Source organism: Oryctolagus cuniculus, chromosome 11, assembly GCF_964237555.1.
Source record: "Oryctolagus cuniculus chromosome 11, mOryCun1.1, whole genome shotgun sequence".
Lineage (NCBI taxonomy): Eukaryota > Metazoa > Chordata > Mammalia > Lagomorpha > Leporidae > Oryctolagus > Oryctolagus cuniculus.
In genome coordinates, this window is record NC_091442.1 from 98,253,939 (window position 1) to 98,277,746 (window position 23,808).

Genomic DNA, 23,808 nt, shown 5'->3' on the forward strand with positions numbered 1-23,808 from the left:
CTTCACCTGGAACCTGAGAAGCACCTGGCAGCACTGGCACAGTACAAGAGACATTGTTCTGTATAGTTACAGAGTAATGTATTGGTGTTTTTCTAAATAAATTATAGCAAATTTAGAAATTTTCCTGTAGCACAAGTCAAGCTTCTGGGCTCCAGTTGAATAGTAAAATATAAAATCCACATTTATATTCATTGACATTTTACTTTACATGTTATTGTTGGTACTCTAATTCCCAAATTTTAATGTCCCATTTAGGTACACCTTTATCAATTGAAAATATTACTTTTGTATATTTCTACATGAAATTTAAAAGTTGAAAAATTGAATAAAGGTATATAATACCTGAATGTAATCATTTCCAGTGAATATTTTCTCTGACAGGTAAATATTTATAATGTAGAGCTAGATCATATTGTGTTGGTAATCAGGACTTCCCTAAGAAATTAATGAGCTCATAGGATTATAGTTGATGTACTTGATCCTGAATACCAGGCAAGAAGCAGAGGGAAGGCAGCAATTAGTTTTATAAAATAAGAAAATGAGTTAAAAGAATTTACCATATCTGTAAAATGAAAAAAGCTAGTTTAACTGGAATGAGGGCGGATAACATGTCCAAGGGTCAGAACAAAAGAACAGAAAGACAGTTTGAAAAGATGTTTCTGGGGCAAGCATCCCATATGGGCAACTGGTTCGAGTCATAGCTGCTCCACCTCCGATCCAGTTCCCTGCAAATATACCTGGGAAAACAGTGAAAGATGGCCCAAGGACGTACCCTGTACCCACATGGGAGACCCAGAAGAAGCTCCTGGCTTCACATGGCACAGTTCCAGCCATTGCAGCCAGCTGGGGAATGAACCAACGGGTAGAAGATCTCTTTCTCTCTCTTCTCTCTCTCTCTCTCTCTCTCTAACTCTTTCAAATAAATAAATAAATCTTTATTTAAAAAAAGAAAAAGGAAATGTTCCTACCCATCAGTTGAAAACCTGAAATAGGTTAGGACAGAGGCAAGTGTTTGGTCTAATATTTAAGCCTCCAGTTGGGATGTCTGCATCCCATATCAGAGTACCCAGGTTCAAGTCCCAGCTCCACTCTTGCTTCCAGTGTCCTGCTGATGCAGACCCTGGGAGGCAGCAGGTGATGGCTTAAGTAGTTGGATCCATGCCACCCACATGAGAGACCTGAATCAAGACTCTCACTTTAGCCTAGCCTCACCGAGTCCTAGCTTTTGCAAGTATTTAGAGAGCAGAGCAATGGATGGAAGCTCTCTCTGTTGCTCCGTCCCTCTGCCTCTCAGATAAAATTTTGAACACCTTTGGGCATAGAGAAAATGAAGAAATTTTGAGGTGATGATATTCAGGTGGTTTATATCTGCCATTCTAAGAAATCATGTGAGAGGCTGGCACTGTGGCATGGTACGTGAAGCCATTGCCTGCAGTGCTGGCATCCCATATGAGTGCCAGTTCTAGTCCCAGCTACTCCACTTCCAATCCAGCTCTCTGCTATGGCCTGGGAAAGCAGTAGATGATGACCCAAGTCCTTGAGCCCTTGTACCTGCCTGGGGCACCTGGAGGAAGCTTCTGTCTCCTGGCTTTGGATCAGCTCAGCTCTGGCCATGACAGCCATTTGGGAGTGAGCCAGCAGGTAGAAGACCTTTCTCTGTCTCTCCCTCTCTCTCTGTAACTCCGCCTTTCAAATAAAATAAAATGAATGGTAAAGGAAGGAAGGAAGGGAGGAAGGGAGGAAGGGAAGAAGGAAAGAGGGAAGGGAGGAAGGAAAGAGGGAAGGAAGGAAGGAAGGAAAGAGGGAAGGAAGGAAGGAAGGAAGGAAGGAAGGAAGGAAGGAAGGAAGGAAGGAAGGAAGGAAGGAAGGAAGGAAGGAAGGAAGGAAAGAAAAAGTCATGTGAGTGCTGCCCTGACTCTGAGCCCTGTCCCCTACAGGAAACATGGAAGATAAGGTCCTATCCACTTAAGTGGGTGACAGAGGCTAGATCGTCATAAGACTCAGTGAAAATGTATCAGGCAAAGCGAGGGTCTCCAGAGAATTTTTTTTTTCTTTTTTCTTTTTGGTAATAGAAATACAAATGTCTCTGAAAAGTTCGTGAGAATGCGTATTATGAAATAACTGTATGTGGATTTGAAATATTTTTTGCACCCAAATAAACTAATCTTGCAGTTTCACTTTTCTATGAACATTTGAAGCCCCCATGTATATAGGGCATATTGGGATACATTAGTGTAAGGGAAGATGACTTAAGGAAGGAAAAGTGCTGCAGCAGGTGGACATGACATGGAAAAGAGGACCCGCCACCTGTGACACCAGCATCCCATATCGGTGTGCAGATTGAGTCCTGGCTGCTGCACTTCCGATCCAGCTTCCTGCTAACACATCTAGGAAAGCAGCAGAAGATGGCCCAAGTATTTGAGCCCCTTCCACCTATGTGAGAGACCCAGATGAAGTTCCAGGCACCTGGTTGTGGCCGGAGCTGGGCCCGGCCATTGTAGTCATTTGGGAAGTGAACCAGTGGATTGAAGGTCTTTTTCTCTCTCTCTTTCTCTCTCCTCTTTCTGTCACTCTTTCAAATAATAAAATAAATCTTAAGAAAAAAAAAGAAGAAAAGATAAATAAAAAGAAAGATAAAGAAGAAAAGATAAGTATATTATTTTTTAAAAGCTGATAAAATAAACATATCAAAGCTTATCATTTAACCATTCTTTTTAAAGATTTCTTTATTTATGTATTTGAAAGGCAGAGTTACAGAGAGAGGAGGAGAGGCAGAGCAGGAGAGATCTTCCATCTGCTGGTACTTAAGTGTACAAATTCAGTGGCGTTAAGCACATACACATGTGTACGTTGCTGTGCAGCAGCCACCACCCATCTCCAGAACTTCATCTCATCAAGTTTATAAGCCTTGTTAATTATAAATTTTCTATTTTATGTTTCTATTTTTCTTTATTACTCAGGGTAATAATTCTTGAAGATGAACTTGAGAAGCTTGTTTGTACTAAGGAAACACAAGAATTAGTGTCAGAAGCTTATCAAGTCCTAGAACAGAAATTAAAGTTGATTGAGCCCCATGTTCAAGCAAGCAACAATTGTTGGGAAGAGGCCATTTCTCAGGTGGACAAATTGCTACGAAGAAACACAGATAAAAAAGGTACCTGTCAGACATTTTTTTTGGCATATGCTTATCAGACATGCCTATTCCACTCTGATAGGATTTTATTAGGTGAGTTTCTTGTTCATGTGATAATTTACTGAAAGAAAATGAAGTTATATTTACTAATTGACAGTACCAAATCTTGGCTCTTATTTTGTAAATAAAAAATGAATATGAATTGGAAGGTTCAATGAATTATAACTCTTATAGAAAACTGAAGTGAAGGAATAAATATTTTATTAGTATGTTTCTGTTATCAGAAGTTCCCAAAACTCTTTTAGAGGTAGGGTGATAAAATAGTGGGTCCAGAGCAAGATACTGCATTTTCTATTAAGATAAGGTACTTACATCAGTGATTCAGAAATAATATATAAATGAGGGCAACATTGTGGTATAGTGGGTTAAGCCACCATCTGCAGCACTGGCAACCCATATGGATACTGGTTCAAGTCCCAGCTGTTCCACTTCCTATCCAGCCCCCTGCTTGTTTGCCTGGGAAAGCAGTGGAAGATGGCACAAGTGCTTGGGCCCCTGCCACCCACATGGGATCCAGATGAAGCTCCTATCTCCTGGATCCATCTTGGTCCAGCCCTGGCTATTTAGGGAATGAACCAGCAGATGAAAAATCTCTCTGCCTCTCCCTCTCTCTTTGTAACTCTGCCTTTCAAATAAATAAAATATATCTTAAAAAAGAATATACAATTGATATTATATTGCATGTAATACTACATATTCATTATATTTTTAAGGATTTACTTATTTATTTGAAATGCAGAGATACAGAGAGAGAGAGAGGTCTTCCATTCATTGATTCACTCCCCAAATAACTACAATGGCTGGGACTAGGCCAGGCCGAAGCCAGGAGCCAGGAGCTTCTGGGTCTCCCTTGTGAGTGGCAGGGGCTCAAGTACTTGGGCCATCTTCTGCTGCTTTCCCAGGCCATTAGCAGGAAGCTGGATCGGAAATAGAGCAGCTGAGACTTGAACCAACACCTATAAAGGATGCTGACACTGCAGGCGGAGCCTAAACCTTCTATGCCACAGCACCTTACCTGCATGTTCATTGTTACATGTGGAAATGTATTAAATGTCATTATTTAATGTTACAATATCAGACTTTGTGCTGCTGTGTAAAAAGCATTCTTGAGATTTTACACCCAGTTGCTTTTATTTGACTCAAATCTTGTACTTGTTTATGTTTAGCATGTTAGTTTTTAAGTTGTGTTATAAATTTATGCACTTATGTGCTTGTTATGCACTTGGATCATCATTATGAGGTTAGTCAAACATGAACAGAATTTGTATTGCTCCCAAAAGTACTTAATGATTTATTGTACTGTTTGTTTTGTTTATAGCTAGTTTTGTAATACTTTGTTTATTGTCTTAAACAAGCTCACTAAATCTAGATAAAGTATTAACTTTAAAAAAATAAGTGTGCTAATTACTGATACATTTACACATGAGTTTCCTTTATATCTCAGATGAAAGTGGTGAATAATTTTTTCTCCAAAGAATAAATCTGCCAAAGGAATTCAATATATGCAAATATGCATACATAGTAAACCTTTCAATATGAAATCTAGAGTTTAAATAGATTTTCTATAAATAGAAACATTCAGAAGACCTTTGAATATTAGAAGATGACTTCTATTTGACCCACCTTTAACACACTCTGAGATGTTGACTCCTATCACTTAACTGTTAACCATCACTGTGAGAAATGTCTCCAAATCATGGTATAGGCAATTAAAATAAGCCATTTCTTAGTTATGCTCTGTACATGAAGCTTATGTTCAAAGAAAATAATGATGTGAATTAAGAAAACTAGTTCACAGTGGCCATGACTATACAACTTTAAATAAAATATTTGTTTGGGGGTTGGGAGTTTGCCTGTGTTCAAGTCCTGGGTCTGCTTCTGATCCAGCTTCCTTCTAATGTACTCCCTGGGAGGCAGCAGGGGATGGCTCAAGTACTTCAGTCCCTAACATCCATATAGGAGACGCAGATTGAATTCTGGTCACCTGGCTTCTAGTTCCATTCTCGCATATATTGGTAGTTTATCCTTGTCTTTGCTGAATAATAATTCATTGTATAGATGGATATAACAGTTTATTCATCAGCTGAAGAACACATGGGCTACTTACAGTTTTTATTAATTATTTGTGTACGACTTTTGTATGAACAATACCTAGAAACAATACTACTAGCTTATTTGATTTATGTATGAATAGTAGGCAACACTTTGATGAGGAAGCCATATTTATATAATCTCTAAGTATTTCTTCACAAAATATTTACCATGAAAGATGTTAAGGAAAGGTTAAAGGAGAATAAACAGCACAAAAACTAAATACCATACCAGTCAGGATCTGCACATACAAAAGTTATTATCAGGATAATTACTGATATTTGAACATGTTCTGTGTATTAGTTGGCAATTTTGTATCAATGCTAATTTTGTGATTTTAATGGTATATTGTTAGTATGTAGGAAATTCTATTTTTTTCAAAACAGAAGTATTGGGGGCTGGCACTGTGGAGTAGTAGGTTAAGCTTCCACCTGCGATGCTGGCATCCCATATGGGCACAGGTTCAAGTCCTGGCTGCTCCGCTTCTGATACAGCTCCCTTTGTGTTAATGGCCTGGGAAAGCAAAGGAAGATGGTCCAGTGCTTGGGCTCCTGCACCCACATGGGAGAACTGGAAGAAGCTCCTGGTTCCTGGCTTTGGATCAGCCCAGCTTCAACTGTTACGACCATTTGTGGAATGAACCAGCAGATGAAAGACCTCTCCTTCTCTCTATCTGTAACTCTGCCTCTCAAATAAATAAATAAATCTTAGAAAACAAAAATGTTTAGGAATACTGGAGGCTGTTGCCAGCAGCTTTAAAATAGTTCAGAGTAACCCTGTCACCAAAAGAGTTATATACACATGCAGACACATATAAAGAAGGCAAATATGGTAGAATGTTAACAAGTGGAAATATGGATGAAGGGTCTTTTAAATTATGTTTGCAGTTTTTCCATAAGATTGAAATGACTGCTAAATAAATCATTAAATCTTATCTTTATTTACTTATTTTAAAGGCAGAGTTACAGAAAGACAGAGAGAAGTAGGGGTAGAGAGAAATCTTCCATCTGCTGGTTCACCCCCCAAATGTCTACAACAGTCAGAGCTGGGCCAGGCTAAAGCCAGAAGCCTGGAACTCTATCTGGGTCTCTCATGTGGGTGCAGGGGCCCTAGTACCTAGGCTATCTTCTTTTGCTTTCCCAGGCACATTAGCAGGAAGCTGAATCAGAAGTGGAGCAGCCAGGACTTGAACTGACACTCATATAGGATGCCAGCATCACAGGCAGTGGCTTAACTCGCTGCTCCACAACTCCGGCCCCTAAATCATATCTGGAAAAAAAAAAAAAAAACAGGAAAGTAGCATGAAACACAATAAATGAATCTCTAATGCCTTGTGCTCAGGAAAAGGAACCATACTCAAACCACTGCACACTATTATTCATTTATATAAAATTATAATTACAAAGAAATTATTTTCTTTGTGATTTAATGCTATAACTAGTACTCAAACAGTATTTTTCACTTTGTGTTTCTATGTGGGTGCAAACTGTTGAAATCTTTACTTAATATATGCTAAACTGATCTTCTGTATAAAAAGAGAATTGAAAATGAATCTTGATGTGAATGGAAGGTGAGAGGGAGAGGGAAAGGGGAGGGTTGCGGGTGGGAGAGAAGTTATGGGAGGGGGAAGCCATTGTAATACATAAGCTGTACTTTGGAAATTTATATTCATTAAATAAAAGTTAAAAAAAAAAAGAAAGAGAAAACAGGTCAGTGGATGCTAAGAAATGTAGCTAGGGAAGAATGAGTTTTAAAAGACCCTCTCAGCTTAAAGATGGAGCTCCAAAATATATGTGTGTATATATAAATATATATCTCTTATCTATTGTATATACACCTATATCTCTTTATGCCTGTCTGTCCATGTGTATTATAAACCTTGAGTTCATACTAGAACCTCTAATTCAGTTCCAGCACTACAACTTATTCTGTCCTTCCCCATTTCTGTATTTATACCTCCTTTCTTTGATTGTGAGAAACGTGGTCCCTGTTATCTTCAGAATATTTACTGATTTAATCATTACCCTTGTATGTAACTAACCATGTGACACTATTGGTGTCTCCTGAGCCAGATTAGTGCTATCTCAAACCTGTGGGGAGTTCTTCCCATCCTGGGCCCAGCTTGCTTTGTCCCACAAGCCCGTGTAAGCCGAGAGTATCCCTTCAGTCATAAGTCTCAGCACCTTACCACCCATGGCTGGCTAGGAGATCCCTCTTTGTCCATCCCCACTCCTGGCATCCAGACAACTCATTCAAGCTGCTGCTTGCCAATATTAGTACCTCACAAATGTCATTTTTTTTAAACACCTAGTTTGCTATTACTGTGTTTAGCTCAGGAAATTGTTGAAAGCAGGTTATTACTTGGACATTACTCAAGAATTGCCATAGAAAAGAATCCCCAGGCCATAATTTCCCATTATTATAAATATCACATTATTGAGGCAAGTGTTGTGGCATAACTGGTTAAGCTGCCACTTGAGATACCAGCATTCTATATCAAAGTGCTGGTTTGAGTTATAGCTGCTCTGTTTCCAATCTAGCTTCCTTCTAATATGACTGAGAAAGCAACAGGAGATGGCCCATGTCCTTGGCGCCTGCTACCCATGTGCGAGGCCCAGTTGGGTTCCTGGCTCCTGGCTTTGTCCTGACCCCCCCTATTGCTGTTTCCACCACCTGGGGAATGAATCAGTGGATGGAAGATGTTTATCTTTCCTTCAGTCTCTGTTGATCTACCTTTCAAATATATAAATCTTTTTTTAAAATGACATTTTAAGAGGCCAGCACCGTGGCTCACTTGATTAATCCTCCACCTGTGGCACCGGCATCCCATATGGGTACCGGGTTCTAATCCCGGTTGCTCCTCTTCCAGTCCATCTCTCTGCTGTGGCCCAGGAAGGCAGTGGAGGATGGCCCAAGGAGGATGGCACCCACATGGGAGACCAGGAGGAAGCACCTGGCTCCTGGCTTCGGATCGGTGCAGCGCACCGGCCATAGTGGCCATTTGAGGGGTGAATCAACAGAAGGAAGACCTTTCTCTCTGTTTCTCTCTCTCTCTCTCACTGTCTAACTCTGCCTGTCACATCAAAAAAATTTTTTTAAATGACATTTTAAAACTTTTAACATTTATTACATCTAGGGCCTTCTTACTCAGAATGTTAGTCTACAAACTAACATATAAGCATCACTTGAGAGCTTGTTACAAATGCTTTGAAATCAATCTTCATTTTAACAAGACTTGGTAATTGGTATGCACATTAAGGTGTAAGAAACTTAAAGACAAAGATATACAATTTTTTTTAATATAGCAAGTATTTTCTGTTTTATAGACCATATAATGTCAGTCACAACTACTCTCCTCTGCAGTTGTAGTATGAAAGCATCATAAACTATACCTAAAAGAGTGGTCGGGGCCGGCACTGTGGCATATTGAATGAGGCCGCCACCTGCAGTGCCGGCATCCCGTATGGGCACCGGTTTGAGTCCCGGCTGCTCCACTTCTGGGCCGGCTCTCTGCTGTGACCTGGGAGAGCAGTGGATGAGGGCCCAGAACTTTGGGCCCCTGCACCCTCATGGGAGGCCTGGACGAGGCTCCTGGCTCCTGGCTTCAGATTGGTGCATCTCTGACCGTTGTAGCAAGTTGGGGGGTGAGCCACTGGATGGAGGACCTCTCTCTCTGTCTCTCTGCCTCTCCTCTCTCTGTATAACTCTTTCAAATAAATAAATAAATCTTAGGGGGGAAAAAAACAAACAAACAAACAAACAAAAAAAACAGTGGTCATAGCAGCTAGGGCTGGGCCAGACAGAAGCCAGGAACCAAAAACTCCATCTGAGTCTCCCACATGGGTGGCAGGAAGCCCAGGTACTTGAGCCATCCACTGGTATTATGGAGTACCTGTTGTATTCCAGATATTGGGATGAGGCAAAGACAAGAAAAAACCAGGTCCTCCCCTCCAAGAATTTAACTTAAATTGTAAATTTATTGATGTGACTGTTGTTAGCTTTAATATCGTTAATCTTTTATTTAAAAAAATTGTTTACTTGTTTGAAAGGCAGACTTAGGGAAGGAGAAGGGGTGGCGGGGAGGGAGAATTCCATCTGCTGAGTCACTCTCCAGCCAGAGCTGGGCCAGTCCAAAGCCAGGAGCCAGGAGCTTTTTCCAGGTCTCCCATGGATGTGCAGGTGGCCAAGCACTTGGGCCATCTTCTGCTGCTTTTTCAGGCCATTATCAGGGAGCTGAATCAGAAGTGGAGCAGCCAAGACTACTGCCAGTGGCCGTGTACAGGCTCCGGCTTTACCCACTTTGCCACAGCGCTGGCCGGCCCCTCTTTAATCTTTTAGAAATAAAAAGTTATAATTAGAACAAGTTGAACTATGAAATTGACAGGGCATTGGTATCAAAGGTGATTTTTATTAGATGTTCACTCATTTCTGGTAGCCTATTTATTATTTTTATTCTCTCCACCTCTTTTTAAGGCAAGCCTGAAGTCGCATGTGAAAACCCACATTGTACTGTGGTACCTTTGACCCAGCCCACTCTGCACATTGCAGATAAAGATCCAATCCCTGAAGAACAGGTAAGGGTGAAAATTACTTTTTGTTCCTGAAGAAGAGTTTCACATTCTATCTAACTTTCTGTTAAGTGACATGGATAATTGTCAAATAACTTGTTGAATCACTGTCTCCAATGAGCTTCCGAATTACAGCATAATGTATTGGATTTATATCAAATAATTTATTTTTAGTGCCTTCAGTTTCAGTCACTTGAACCACTGTCAGGTTTCCTTGTTACGTATATCTAATTGTCCATTTCTTAAAAGCTTTTAAAAGTGATTAAACACAGTAAAAATCAGTGCATTGTCATAGGTACCTTCTGAGTTGCTGGAAATACTTCATCTTTTTTTTTTTTTTTTTTTTAAGATATAATTTATTTGAAAGGCAGAGTGACATTGAGAAGGAAGAGACACAGTAAGAGATCTTTCATCTGCTGGTTCACTCCCCAAATGGCCACAATGGCTGAAGCTGGACCAGGCCGAAACCAGGAGCCTGGAGCTCTGACCACATGGATGGCAGAGACCCAGGTGCTTGGGTCATCCTCACCTGCTTTCTCAGGCACAATAGCAGGGAGCTGGATTGGAAGCAACTTGAACTAATACTCCAGTATGGAATGCCAGCGTCGCAGGAAACAGCTTAATGCTCTGTACCATAATACCTGGCCTAAATGTTTCAGCTTGATCTCAGTGGTGGTCACCAGTATGTAAATCCTAGACATTTGTGCACTGTGTGTAGTGGGTATAGCTTCTTCCAGGTCTCCCACATGGGTACAGGAGCCAAAGCACTTGGGCCATCTTCCGCTGCCTTCCCAGGGCATTAGCAGGGAGCTGGATCATAAGTGGAACATCCAGGACTCAAACCTGTGTCTATATGGGATTGCGGGTGCTGCAGGCAGAGGCTTAACCTACTACACCACCCCTTAAATAAATAATCTTTTTTTAAGATTTATTTATTTTATTTGAAAGTCAGAGTTACACAGAGAGAGGAGAGGCGGGGGAGAGAGAGAGAGATGGATGGATGGATGGATCTTCCATCCGCTGGTTCACTTCCCATTTGGCCGCATCGGTCAGAGCTGTGCTAATCTGAAGCAAGGAGCCAGGAGCTTCTTCCAGGTCTCCCACCAGGTGCAGGGACCCAAGAACTTGGGCCATCTTCCACTGCTTTTCCAGGCCATAGCAAAGAGCTGGATCGGAAGTGGAACAGCTGGGACTCGAACTAGCATCCATATGGGATGCTGGCACTTCAGGCAGCCATTTTACCCACTAACGCCATAGCGCTGGCCCCAATAAATAATCTTTAAAAAAAATTATGCACTTAACTGCATGTATGTTGTACCTCATTTTAAAGAACAGATTTTTATTGATTGCCTTAGTTATTGACAAAGACTTCTTTTGCTCATCTTAAAGAAAGCTTCCTTTGCTTAAGACACATTATCAGCTGGCACAACGGCTCAATAGGCTAATCCTCCGCCTGTGGTGCCGGCACACCAGGTTCTAGTCCCGGTCAGGGCGCCAGATTCTGTCCCAGTTGCCCCTCTTTCAGGCCAGCTCTCTGCTGTGGCCAGGAAGTGCAGTGGAGGATGGCCCAAGTCCTTGGGCCCTGCACCTGCACGGAAGACCAGGAGAAGCACCTGGCTCCTGTCATCGGATCAGCACGATGCACCAGCCGCTGTGGCCATTGGAGGGTGAACCAACGGCAAAGGAAGACCTTTCTCTCTGTCTCTCTCTCTCACTGTCTATAACTCTGTCTCTCTCTCTCTCACTGTCTAACTCTGCCTGGCCAAAAAAAAAGAAAAAAATATATAAAAGATAACTTACAGAATATTGCAAAAGGCCAAATAAGCAATTTTTTGGTAAAGAGTTATTTATTTATTTGAGAGGCAGTTACAAAGAGAGGGAAAGAAAGAGAGAGGTCCTCCATCTGCTGGTTCATATTGGGAATTCCAGTTCAAGTTCTGGCTGCTGCACTTCCAATTCTGCTTCCTCCTAATGCATGTGGAAACAGCAGATGATGGCCCAAGTCCTTGGACCCCTGCCACACCATATAGGAGATCCAGATAGAGTTCCTGGCTTCTGGCTTCAGCCTGACCCATCCCCGGCTATCGTGGGCATTTGGAGAGTGAACCAGCAGATGGAAGATTCTCTCTCTCTCTCTCTCTCTCTCTCTCTCTCTCTCTCTCTGATGGTCTGCCTTTCAAATAAATAAATAAATCTTAACATTAAAAAAAAAAAAAAAAACTACCCTCAGAACTGCTGCCTCTGGAAACTTGATCTGCTACCTTCCTTGCCAGAATGAATACCTCAAAATGCCTGCTTCTGTTAACATTAAACTTCCCAATCAGATCTGATACAGGTGCATCTTATTGCAGCGTCCTGGGTCATTGCCTGACCTTGAACTGCAGGGAAGATTGAGTAATATGCAAGTATCCTACTCTCTGTGTTAGACACGGAGAACCATAAGATAAGGTATTTCCTAATTCTAGGAAGAGTATTCAAACTTCCTGGGAAGTTGGAAAGAAACTCAAATGTCGGTGCCTGCGCTGTGGCTCAGTGGGTTAAGGCCCTGGCCTGAGGCACCAGCATCCCATATGGGCACTGGGTTCTAGTCCCGGTTGCTCCTCTTCCAGTCCAGCTCTCTGCTGTGTCCTGGGAAGGCAGTGGAGGATGGCCCAGGTGCTTGGGCCCTGCACCTGCATGGGAGACCAGGAAGAAACACCTGGCTCCTGGCTTCGGATCAGCGTAGCTCCAGCCGTGGCAGCCATTTGGGGGGTGAACCAACAGAAGGAAGACCTTTCACAATGTCTCTCTCTCTCACTAAATCTATCTGTCTAATAAATAAATTAAAAAAAAAAAAAAAAAAAGACCCGGCTGTTCCACTTCCAATCCGGCTCTGCTGTGGCATGTGGCATGGGAAAGTGGTAAAGGATGACCCCAGTCCTTGGGCCCCTGCATCCATGTCGGGGACCCGGAGGAGGTTCCTGGCTCCTGGCTTCAGATCAGTGCAGCTCCAACTGTTGCGGCCAATTGGGGGCGAGCCATTGGGTGGAGGACCTCTCTCTATCTCTGCTTCTCCTCTCTCTGTGTAGCTCTGACTTTCAAATAAATAAATAAATCTTAAAAAAAAAAAAAAAAAAAAAAAAGAAACTCAAATGTCTATCACAAGAAGATTAACATGTCTATCACCTCCCCAAACATCCAGCCCTTAAAATTTTGCCATATCAAGTAACTATAGTAATCTTACCTATTGGATGGTATAAGAGTGGGAAAATAACCATTGATGTTGTTGAGCTTTCTTATCCACAACTTTTTTGAGTATCAGATTTTTTTTTTCAAAGGTTTCAAATTATCTGTGTGTTTGCTTCCCTGCCCCTGAATGACCTGTGCCAACAGCAGGCCTTCATTTTATAATCTGTAAGATGGGTAGGTAGATGTAAATGACTGTTACTAGAACACTGCTTAAAGAGCCTTTTCTTTTATTCGTTTTCAGGAATTAGAAGCTTATGTAGATGATGTAGATATGGACAGTGATTTCAGAAAAGATGATTTTTATTACTTGTCTCAAGAAGACAAAGAGAGACAGAAGCGTGAGCAGGAAGAATCCAAGAGGGTGCTCCAAGAGTTAAAGTCTGTGCTGGGATTTAAAGCTTCGGAGGCGGAAAGGCAGAAATGGAAACAGCTTCTATTTAGTGATCATGGTAAGCACTGACTTCAATGGAGAAGGTTATTTCAGTATAGGAGCTGTTTTTTCTTGAACCATGAGTTTTATTTTAACAATAGAATTCCTATGGCTTTAATTTTAGGGATCCACCAGTAAGCACAGTTCTTTTTTTTTCTGGGCACAAAGTCAATTTGATCAATAAAAGAATAGATAGAACCCATTAGAAAAAGTTAGTCATGCTTTTTTCATCAGTTATTTAATTTTTTACTAAATTTGTTTTGAAATGAGCAGTGAGTTGAACAATTTGAAGTATTTTAAATAAAATGTCATTTTCAAATGTAGTGAATTTGGGAATTGAAACTTTGTTGGCCGTATATTAAGATACTAAAAATACCTCATTGAAGTACAAAATTAATAACTCTGTGTGCATTATTGAAAAAAGTGTATTAAGACCTAGGACATTTGGAGCCGGCGCCATGGTTCACTTGGTTAATCCTACGCCTGCAGTGCCAGCATCCCATATGGGCACTGGGTTCTAGTCCCAGTTGCTCCTCTTCCAGTCCAGCTCTCTGCTGTGGCCCGGGAGTGCAGTGGAGGATGGCCCAAGTGCTTGGGCGCCTGCACCTGCGTGGAAAACCAGGAAAAGCACCTGGCTCCTGGCTTCAGATCAGCGCAGCGCACCGGCCATGTTGGCCATTTGGCCATTTGGCGGGTGAACCAACGGAAGGAAGACCTTTCTCTCTGTCTGTCTCTCTCACTGTCTAACTCTGCCTGTCTAAAAAAAAAAAAAAAAAAAAAAAAAAAAAAAAAGATCTAGGACATTAACCACATCATCAGAGTTACTTGAATGGTTTGAGCACTTTAGTAGATGGAAGAGGGGATCTGCTTCTGTGTACACCATGTCCACACTCTGGCCAAGTTTGATGGCTGGTAGTGTGACATGTTAACTTTAAAACGCCGTGGGGTTTCTTGCCTTTCTTTTCTTCAGTCGCTCCTCATGAGCAGCAGGAGAGGAAATGAGGGAACGCTTAATAATTGACAATATTAAGCTAGCTAATTCCTGTGGATTTCTAAGAGGGCAGAATGGAACTTCCATTCTTGCTAGAAGTATATAGATTCCATTCTTGCTAAAAGTATATAGATTGCCTATACTTCTGAAAGCAATTCAGGGTCCTCTGGCCTCCCTTCCCCTCCCCTCCCCTCCCCTCCCCTCCCCTCCCCTCCCCTCCCCTCCCCTCCCTTCTCCTCTCCGCAGCCCTTCCTTTTTCCCCTATCCACATCTACCTTTCTTGGTTTTATCTTTTTATCTTTCTTCATTGTACCCCTTGGTCCCCTCACTAGATTATGCTCAACATTCTAACAGCCTCTTAGATGATTTCCATTTTCAGTACTTGTTTCTTCTAAACTGTCTTTTAAGCTCTTTTCCAGATTTTTCTCAAATAATACATTGATAATGGCTTTTTCTATCTTACATCCTATAGTCATTCCCCATTTCTTACCGAATTAAATCCAAACTCCTTTTCTGAGTTTCAGCTCTCCATTTTAAGAATTCAGTTGTATTCAATTATATTTCCCCCTGTTTCTACTGTAGATAATCTTCCCCAGTTTACATTTACCTAGTAGACTACAGTTCTACGAGCATGCCATATTTATCATGAGAAAAAAATCATGCTTATCCCATTACTCGGAAATCTGTCTGCCCTACCCGTTCCTCCTCCATGAAACCTTCTCTGACTGCTCCACCCTGCTGCTTCTCCTGCCACCGTAGACCTTTGTACCAGAGGGCACTGAGTGAAACAGAAAGGAGGTCTTGAGCAGCAAAGCATGGAGCAGAGAAGGGAAGTGATTAGAAGCAGCAGTAAAGACAGGAAGTTCCAGCAATCTGTTCATTTATTGATCGTACGTAAATCAGAAATTAATGGTATGCTGGTTTTGGTACTATTGTTTTTCCTATATTCAGTTAGTTTTATCTCTTTTACTAAATTACAGTCCCCAATAGGGACTTTATTATCCCTCATAGCTTTCATTCAGAAATTATTCAACAAGTAGTTATTGCATAACCTTTTTTATGCCAGGAACCATTTACTGCTATATCCCCTAGTGTATAGATCAAGAGAAACAAATGACTACCTCTTAGGGGCTTGCATTCTAACACTCTTGAAAATTGATCCTCCCATTATACAAATTATATCCCTCCATTTAATTAGCAATAAAATGACTATCAATCAACTTCTAATGCGAGATGTTGCATTTTTTAAAAACTAGCAGACTTATAAACTAAAAATGTTCATAATGACTGGAAACAGCATTGTACATAAGCTTATATCTTTTAATTGTGTAGCATTTTCTTCATATAGCTTTAAAATTCTCCTATTGACATTATGTGCAAAGGTATATGAGTGAGAGAAAATGTCTTTTTTTCAGGTATGTGCTTTTGTGCAGTTTGCATTTAAAAAGGCAATAATGCTGTATTGGTTTGTGGAAATAAGTTAAAAGCTGCTGATACCATAAAATGCTTTTCCCATGAATAATTTCAGTACATCTTCCAGAGCTGTTTTCATCTCTGCCTACAGGGGTAAAGTCCGAATGGAATTAGAGAGGGAAATTCTGCACTGGAACCTGCTGTGGCCATTTTTTTCTGTTGTTGCTGCTTCTATAGTGGAGTTACTGCAGCTTAGGGATATTTCTTGGAACTGGACATGTTTTACAAAAATATTTTTAAAATACACGCCAGATCTTCAAGAAGCACTTTTTTGTCTTCCGTCATGCTTCTTCCGTCATAATATATTGTATTGTACTAACCCCTCATGCTGGGAGGAGAGACTGCCTAGCAAGCAACCCACTGCCTACTAACATCAAGAGGGGCTAAATAAAACTTCATTTTCCATGCAAGGACAACTTCAGCCGTATGGATATATGTTATGTTTATGTGTTTAACACTTTGTACAGTAATTGATCTTGAATGCAGATTTTATTTCATTTGTACTTTTCTGTGGCACTATCAGTAGATAGAAGTTATGGCTTTATTTTACTTTCATTAAGGTCTTAGCAAGTAATTTAAAATTTTTCCCAAGCAGTTTTAACTTTTAAATATATACATGTTGAAGATATTATTATCTGGATTACTTTGGGCTTTTTATCTGACACATTCTTATTCTTGAACGCAGTGGTTCTCAAATGATAGTGTACATCAGAATCAAGTAGAGGGCTTGGGAAAATAACTGCCCTACACTCCCAGAGTTTCTAGATCAGTAGGCCTGGAAATGGGGTCCAAGAATTTACGTTTCTAACAAATTCCTAGTCATGACTAGTGTTGTTAGTTCAGGGACCACACTTTAAGAACCACTGCTTTAATATTTTGAATAAGATAATATGTGAGATGTCTCAAAACCTCATCAAATCCCCATTTTGTTTCACCTCATAGGCATTTTATCTCAGGTAAAGATTCCAGCATTTATAAAATTTCACTGATTTTTCTAGATAGCTTTATTTAGCTTTTATTTATTCATTTGTTTATTTATTGTTCTTTTTAAGATAAAAATATAAGAAGCTTAAGTTAAAGTTTAAGTCATTGATGAGTCCTTAGTTATTATTTTTCTTTTTTTTTTTTCTTTGAAGCTGTATTGAAATCCTTGTCTCCTGTAGACCCAGTGGAACCCATAAGTATTTCAGAATCATCAGTGAATTCAGATATGGGAAAAGTCAGTAACAATGATACTGAAGAGGAAAATAATAAACCCCCCATAACTGACAATGAAGTAAGTAGGACTGAGTATTTCTGTGAAAACCCTCTAGAGGGTAAAAATAAAGACACTTCTGCAAACGAACTCTTCCTCCAAGGAACCGAAGAAAGACTGTGTTACCAGAGTGAGACTGAAAATGAATCACAGCAGGCAGATGGAGGTGGCCTGGTCACTGCTCCTACGACTGCCAGGGACTCTTTACAGCCCTCTATTAAGCAGAGACTGGCACGGCTACAGCTGTCACCAGATTTTACCTTCACTGCTGGCCTCGCCGCAGAAGTGGCTGCTAGATCTTTCTCCTTTACCACCATGCAGGAACAGACTTTTGGCGATGACGAGGAAGAACAAATAATAGAAGGAAATGCTGATGAAGTAGAAGAAAAATAAGAACCAAGATTCTCATGAAGTGGTTTTAGATTGTTCCTTATACGAAAGTGTTTTAGCTTCAAGACTGGAAAGGGAAAATGAGTGTAAGTTTACTATCTATAAAGCTAAGATGTGAATTTACAGGAAGAACCCTGGTTCGAGGAACCAATTTGAAATTAGTAGTTACCTGTACATGGCAGATCTTTTAGGAAAATAAGAGAAAGGTAAGGGCTGTTTTGAATAAACTGCTATTTTATTTGTGGCACACTGATCGATCTTGGAAATTCTTTAAGTACTTTTAATAAGAAATGAATTTATCATTTCTTGCTAGAATTTGCTACCCATAAGGTGACTGGGATAATTTCATTGCAAGAAAATTGACATTTGGTAATACTCCTTTATACTGTATTCTTGCAGTTAACAACTGCAGCTATTATGTTAATAACAAGTTGTTTGTATTTTGTTTCTACCAGTCTTGAAGATACAGGTTCTGAATAAAAAAAATTCATACAATTGATGTGTGCTGGGGTTTGGAACTAAACTAAAAATTAGTTTCAAAGGTACTGGGGTTTTGACTTATGTTTCCTTGTTCATTTGTGTATTCAGGAGTTAATTTTAAGATGTCCTAATCATCCTCAAAAGAAAAAACATCGTACCATTTTAAAGATTACCCTTCCAATTTTTTCATTCACCACTTCTTTGTTCTTGTTGCAACTAAGAGATGATGTTGAAGTGCTCTACAGGCCTCCCACCCCTACCCCATCCCCAGCTGAGCATAAAGTTCTTTGTGTCAGTTTATTTACAGGTAATTTGGTGCCATTAATACAAGCAAGTCACAGTGCTGCTGTTTTCTAGTCCTGTACACCTTACTAAGACTCGGGAAACGCCTTTCAGCTAACTGGAAAGCATTCTTGTCTCCATAACTTCATTTAAAAAACTTCTTAAAGAGATTGGTTTCCAAATTGGCCAGTCTCGTCTGTTTTGTATTATGATTACATTTTCAAAGAGTGATATTTTCAGGGGTGTATTCTGTGAGACCTGTGGCTCCTGTGCACTGACATAGCTTATAGACAATATATGGAGGAGATGTGGGAGTAACTCAATTTGTCCTGCTGTCCTACAAAGGAAACTACCTGATGAATGATCTAGATTGTTTTCAGAGTTAAGAAACACATCCAAATTTCTGTAACTTATTATAAAAGTTTTTTAGTGAGTAAACTTATTTTCACTGAAGAGGATTTTTATTTTCAGTAACCTAAGGAAATTTATTTTTTAATCCTGAGGAAAAAAACTTGGTTCTGCTTTATATGAATAGAAAGGATTCTGTGTACTATAGATGATTTTTGCTTTCATCAAGTTTTTGTGACTTTATCCATAATTAAGGAGCAACACCTTACTATAGGCCTAGTTTTACTACTTATAAGAAGCTAAATCTCAAGAAAAAAAGTTTTGTTTTGTAAGTATTATATTCCTAAATAATAATACTTGAGTTTACATTTTTTTTTTAACAGATCCACGTTTGGATTTTTTTTTTTAAAGATTCATTTATTTTACTTGAAAGTCAGAGTTATACAGAGCGAGAAGGAAAGGCAGAAAGGTTGGGGGGCAGAGAGAGAGAGAGGTCTTTCATCTGCTGGTTCACTCCCCAATTGGCTGCAACAGCCGGTGCTGTGTCCATCCGAAGCCACGAGCCAGGAGCTTCTTCCAGGTCTCCCATGCGAGTGCAGGGGCCCAAGAGCTTAAGCCATCTTCTGCTTTCCCAGGCCATAGCAGAGAGCTGGATAGGAAGTGGAGCAGCCAGAACTCGAACCAGCACCCGTATAGGATGCCGGCACTGCAGGCAGCAGCTTTACCCACTAGACCACAGTGCCAGCCCTGTGTGTGTTTGTTTTAAGATTTATTTTATTCAAAAGGCAGAGTTACAAAGAGAGGGAGAGACAGATCTTCCATCCACTAATTCACTCCCCAAATGGCCACAATGGCCAGAGCTGGGCTGGTCCGAAGCCAGGAGCTTCAACCGGGTCTCCCATAAGGGTACAGGGACCCAAGGCCATCTGCTGCTTTCCCAGGAAAGGAAAATTTCAAACATTAGCAAGGAGCTGGATTGGAAGTGGAGCAGCTGGGACTTGAACCAATGCCCATAAGGGATGCAGGCAGCAGCTTTACCCTCTATGCCACAGTGCCAGCCCAAAGTTTACACCTTTATTTTAAATTATTTACTTAGTGTGCCAATTCAGTAGAAGAAGCAGTTACAGAAAAAATTGTTTTCTTTCCCTTAACCTGTAACCACACACAGGAAGAATTAGTTTGATCTTTTTAAGTTCATGTATTACACTTTGTTTTTATTGTACCAGTTTGGGAGAAGTTTCTTCATTCTATTGCATCAGTATTATTTAGTGCTCTCTGATCCTTTTTAATTTTGAAACACTAAATATTTTTAATCCAGAATTCTCAATCTTCCAGACTGATCTGTCCTATCCACTAGTTGTCACTTACTTCTATGAAAACTCTATAAAATGATTGTTTAAAGATCTTGAAACTTTATCTGAATGATCCTTTTTTCTGTAGCTTTCAAAATTTTATAGTATCTGTGAAAATCCTATGGCTAATTTTCTCTTCTGAGAAAAACTGCATCAGAATATAGCAGAGGTCTTATTTAAGAAGGTGTTCTTGTTTGTTTTTTTCTTAGAATATTTAACTTTCTGTTATGCTTTGGAATACTTTTTCTAATGGCCATTCTACATTCAGAAGCAACCCTTTAGGGAAAACATTTTAGGAACAAAATCTTCTAATTGTGCTTTTGCAATTTTACAGTATTATTTTTCACAATACAGTCTTTTAGGAGTAGCATCCTCACAGCTTTAATAGGAGTATTTCCATAGTTTGGCCAGGACAAACGTGCCACTTACTGGAAGAATGTGAGAAGTTATTTAGATCACTTTTGAAGGAGTTTTACCCTTGCCTAGAGGTGGGGAAGGCAGTAAATGACCTGGTGCTAGTTATCATCCCTTAAATCCTTTGTTTTCAGCCTTCACTAAAACTCTGTGTACTGCATACCTAGGGCCTGCCCAGACCTTGCTTTGATTTGCAATTCTCTGCTTAGTTTCAAGAGCTGTGTGTACTATCCAACTTTGCAAGTTACATCCCCATTCAGATGAATATATTTTATTAAGAACTGATGCACTGAGTCAAGTTTCAGTTCTTAATTTATTGGAGACAATTAAGTCAGGAGAAACACTTTTAAGGCAAATTACTAGTGAAATTTAGAAATACAGGTTTGAGGCTTTAATACAAAAAAAAGGCTATATCCTTCATTTATTTTTTTAAGTTTTATTTATTTATTGAGAGGCAAAGTTACAGACAGAGAGGGAGAGACAGAGGGGTCTTCCATCCACTGATTCACACTCCAAATGGCTGTGTTAGCTGGAGCTGGGCTGATCTGAAGCCAGGAGCGACAGGAGGTTCTTCCAAGTCTCCCACATGGATGCAGGGGCCCAAGCACCTTCACCATCTTCCACTGCTTTTCCCAGGCCACTAACTGGTGCCTATGTGGGATGCCAGTGCCAGAGTTACAGAGAGAGAGGGAGAGGCAAAGAGAGAGAAAGGAAGAGTGTGAGAAAGAGAGATCTTCCATCTGCAGACTCTCTCCCCAAATGGCTACAACAGGAACCAGGAGCTTCATCCATGTTTCCCACATGATGCAAGGGGCCCAAGCATTTGGGCCATCTTCTGCTTTCCCTGGCACATTAAATAGCAGGGAACTGAATGGGAAGTGGAGCAGCCAAGACTTGAACCAGCACCCATACGGAATGCTGGCACTAAAGGCAGGAGCTTTACTAGCTAAGCCACAGTGCCAGCCCCCAACCCATTATGTCCTTCATTTAAAAGCTTTGAGTGCAACTATCCTAGTAACATTTGAGAGAATATTTCCAGTAAAGCCCAAATTCTCTGAACTACTAATGTATATATGTGATTTCTTTTCAAAAATACTTAAAAAGGAGATTAAACTTCTGAGATGGAAAAGCAAGATCTGATTATAAATGTTAATAAAAGAGGTAAAAATTTTTAAAGCTCAGTTTTTCTTTAAAAAAAGGCAGTAATACACTGATTCACATAATAAAAGTTGGAAAGCTTTTAATGTCAAAGCATGAAAACCATCAACTTCAGTTTTGTTTTTGCAAACTGATTTGTCAGTAGAGTATTCATCAGAAGAGATGGTAGAAGTCATTTTCCTCTAGTGACTCTTGTCTCTTCCCTTCAGTAATGGAAAATATGAAATATTTTGATAAATCATTAGAAGTCATATGGGAAGTCAAGTTCAAACTGATTTAGTTTAATCATAGTACATTGATTCTATACCCAATCAAAGCAAGAAAAAAACTAAATACTCACAAGACTGTTGTTTTGCTCAGGTAAGGTAGATACCATGCTTCCAGTGGCAACCAAACAAAGCCTAACAATTGATTTATTTTCCCAATTCTGTTTGTAAGAACATATCTATAGTTTACACTTATAAAATGAAAATGCAAATACTTTAAAAGGGAAAATATAGAGAAAAATGCTAAGTACTACAATAAGAATTCATTTCTCTGTCACCATTTATGGGTAATTAACTTGTATAAGTTGATTTTTCAGCTATAAGGCAAATGCATTTAATTATTAAGTTTAACAGTTTAGTAACTAAATTTGCTTTCTACTCTACTTTTCCTTGAGTATATAAAATACAATTTAACATTTTGATCTTTAAGAACATCGTAGTTTTCAGGGATGGTAAACAGAAATCCACCCTCCAGGGCTACTGAGATGTATGTTACGTGCCCCTTTCCTACATGACTTCATATTGGTGTGCTTTTCCCGTTATGTCTGTTTTTCACAGTTTCTCTATCTTGCTTCATAATCAGCTGTCACTTTTGCCGCTGTCTTGTGTGCCTGCATCCTGCAGTAGGCCCCTAGTTTGCTGCTTCTAATCTGCTGAGGACTGAGAAGCCAGATTGCCAAGCTTGCTAGAATTGTGTCTAAAATAAGAGTAAGTAGATCTATGGAAGGATAAGGGGCTTTTGTGTTGGTAAAGTGCATGGACTTTGTGAGACCTGTTGGCTGCTTAGCATTCTTTTGTCTCTTAATCTTTACTAAGAACTTGCTAAAAATACTTGGTTGAATGTGTGACTGCCATATATTTTATTAATTCAGTTTTTGTATATTGTTGTTTCTAAGACTCCACATTAATGAACTCATTTATACAAGAAAATTTGACTTTCATCTTTGTATAAATCATTGTGTCTTTTAAGAAAATGTTAAGAGCCGTCGCTGCGGCTCAATAGGCTAATCCTCCAGCTAACACCGGGTCCTAGTACCGGTCGGGGCGCCGGATTCTGTCCCGGTTGCCCCTCTTCCAGGCCAGCTCTCTGCTGTGGCCAGGGAGTGCAGTGGAGGATGGCCCAAGTCCTTGGGCCCTGCACCCCATGGGAGATCAAGAGAAGCACCTGGCTCCTGCCGGATCAGCGCAGCGGCCATTGGAGGGTGAACCAACAGCAAAAAGGAAGACCTTTCTCTCTCTCTCTCTCTCTCTCTCTCTCTCACTGTCCACTCTGCCTGTCAAAAAAAAAAAAAAAAAAAAAAGAAAGAAAATGTTAAATATTTTCTTCTCATTTACTTAGTACAGTATACTGGTTTAAAATATACAGATTATAAATTTGGCTTTAACTTTGTTTACCAAGACTTATATTATAGAATCATTCATATTCAACACATATTCTAAACTATCCTCTCTGAGAGGAAACATGGCTAATTTAGTAAGAACTGGCTAACTCGCATATTTGGGAATCAAGTCATTCTGGATATCTCAGTTTTCTATAAAGCCTGAACTTCTTCTGGACTTCTTTCACCATTTAATTTTTTTGGAATTTCTGAAGGAAATCTTTAAAATTTGTAAACATATGAAATACATTTGATATCCAAATAATCATTACTGACAGTAGTTATCATATGCTGATAGAATAATAAGACACTAGGAACTATTCATGTACCAAATGACTTCATTCTGCTCTACTTGTGTTAGTTTTCATGTCCTTATTATTTTTTTTTTTAGAATTTATATATTTATTTGATAGGCAGAGTTACAGACAGAGAGAGGGAAAGACAGAGAGAAAGGTCTGATGTCCGCTGGTTCACTCCCCAAATGGCCTCAATGGCCTGGGTTGGGCTGCT

General features: G+C 39.9%; 1 protein-coding gene across 18 annotated transcripts in view; it reads left to right on the forward strand.

The window, feature by feature from the left end:
- VEZT (vezatin, adherens junctions transmembrane protein) overlaps nt 1-18,114 on the forward strand; it is a 90,704-nt gene extending 72,590 nt beyond the window's left edge. For 15 of the 18 annotated variants that reach the window (XM_008256901.4, XM_070052715.1, XM_051845768.2 and 12 more), the window contains 4 exons: nt 2,961-3,154; nt 9,758-9,858; nt 13,322-13,529; nt 17,111-18,114. In XM_008256901.4, coding sequence (XP_008255123.1) covers nt 2,961-3,154; nt 9,758-9,858; nt 13,322-13,529; nt 17,111-17,622 — 1,015 coding nt within the window. In that variant the 3' untranslated portion in view covers nt 17,623-18,114. Of the gene's footprint in view, nt 1-2,960; nt 3,155-9,757; nt 9,859-13,321; nt 13,530-16,065; nt 16,399-17,110 lie in introns of those variants that run through there. The other 3 variants (XM_017342026.3, XM_017342027.3, XM_070052718.1) reach the window with 2 other exon arrangements.
- Nucleotides 18,115-23,808: the final 5,694 nt, after the last annotated feature.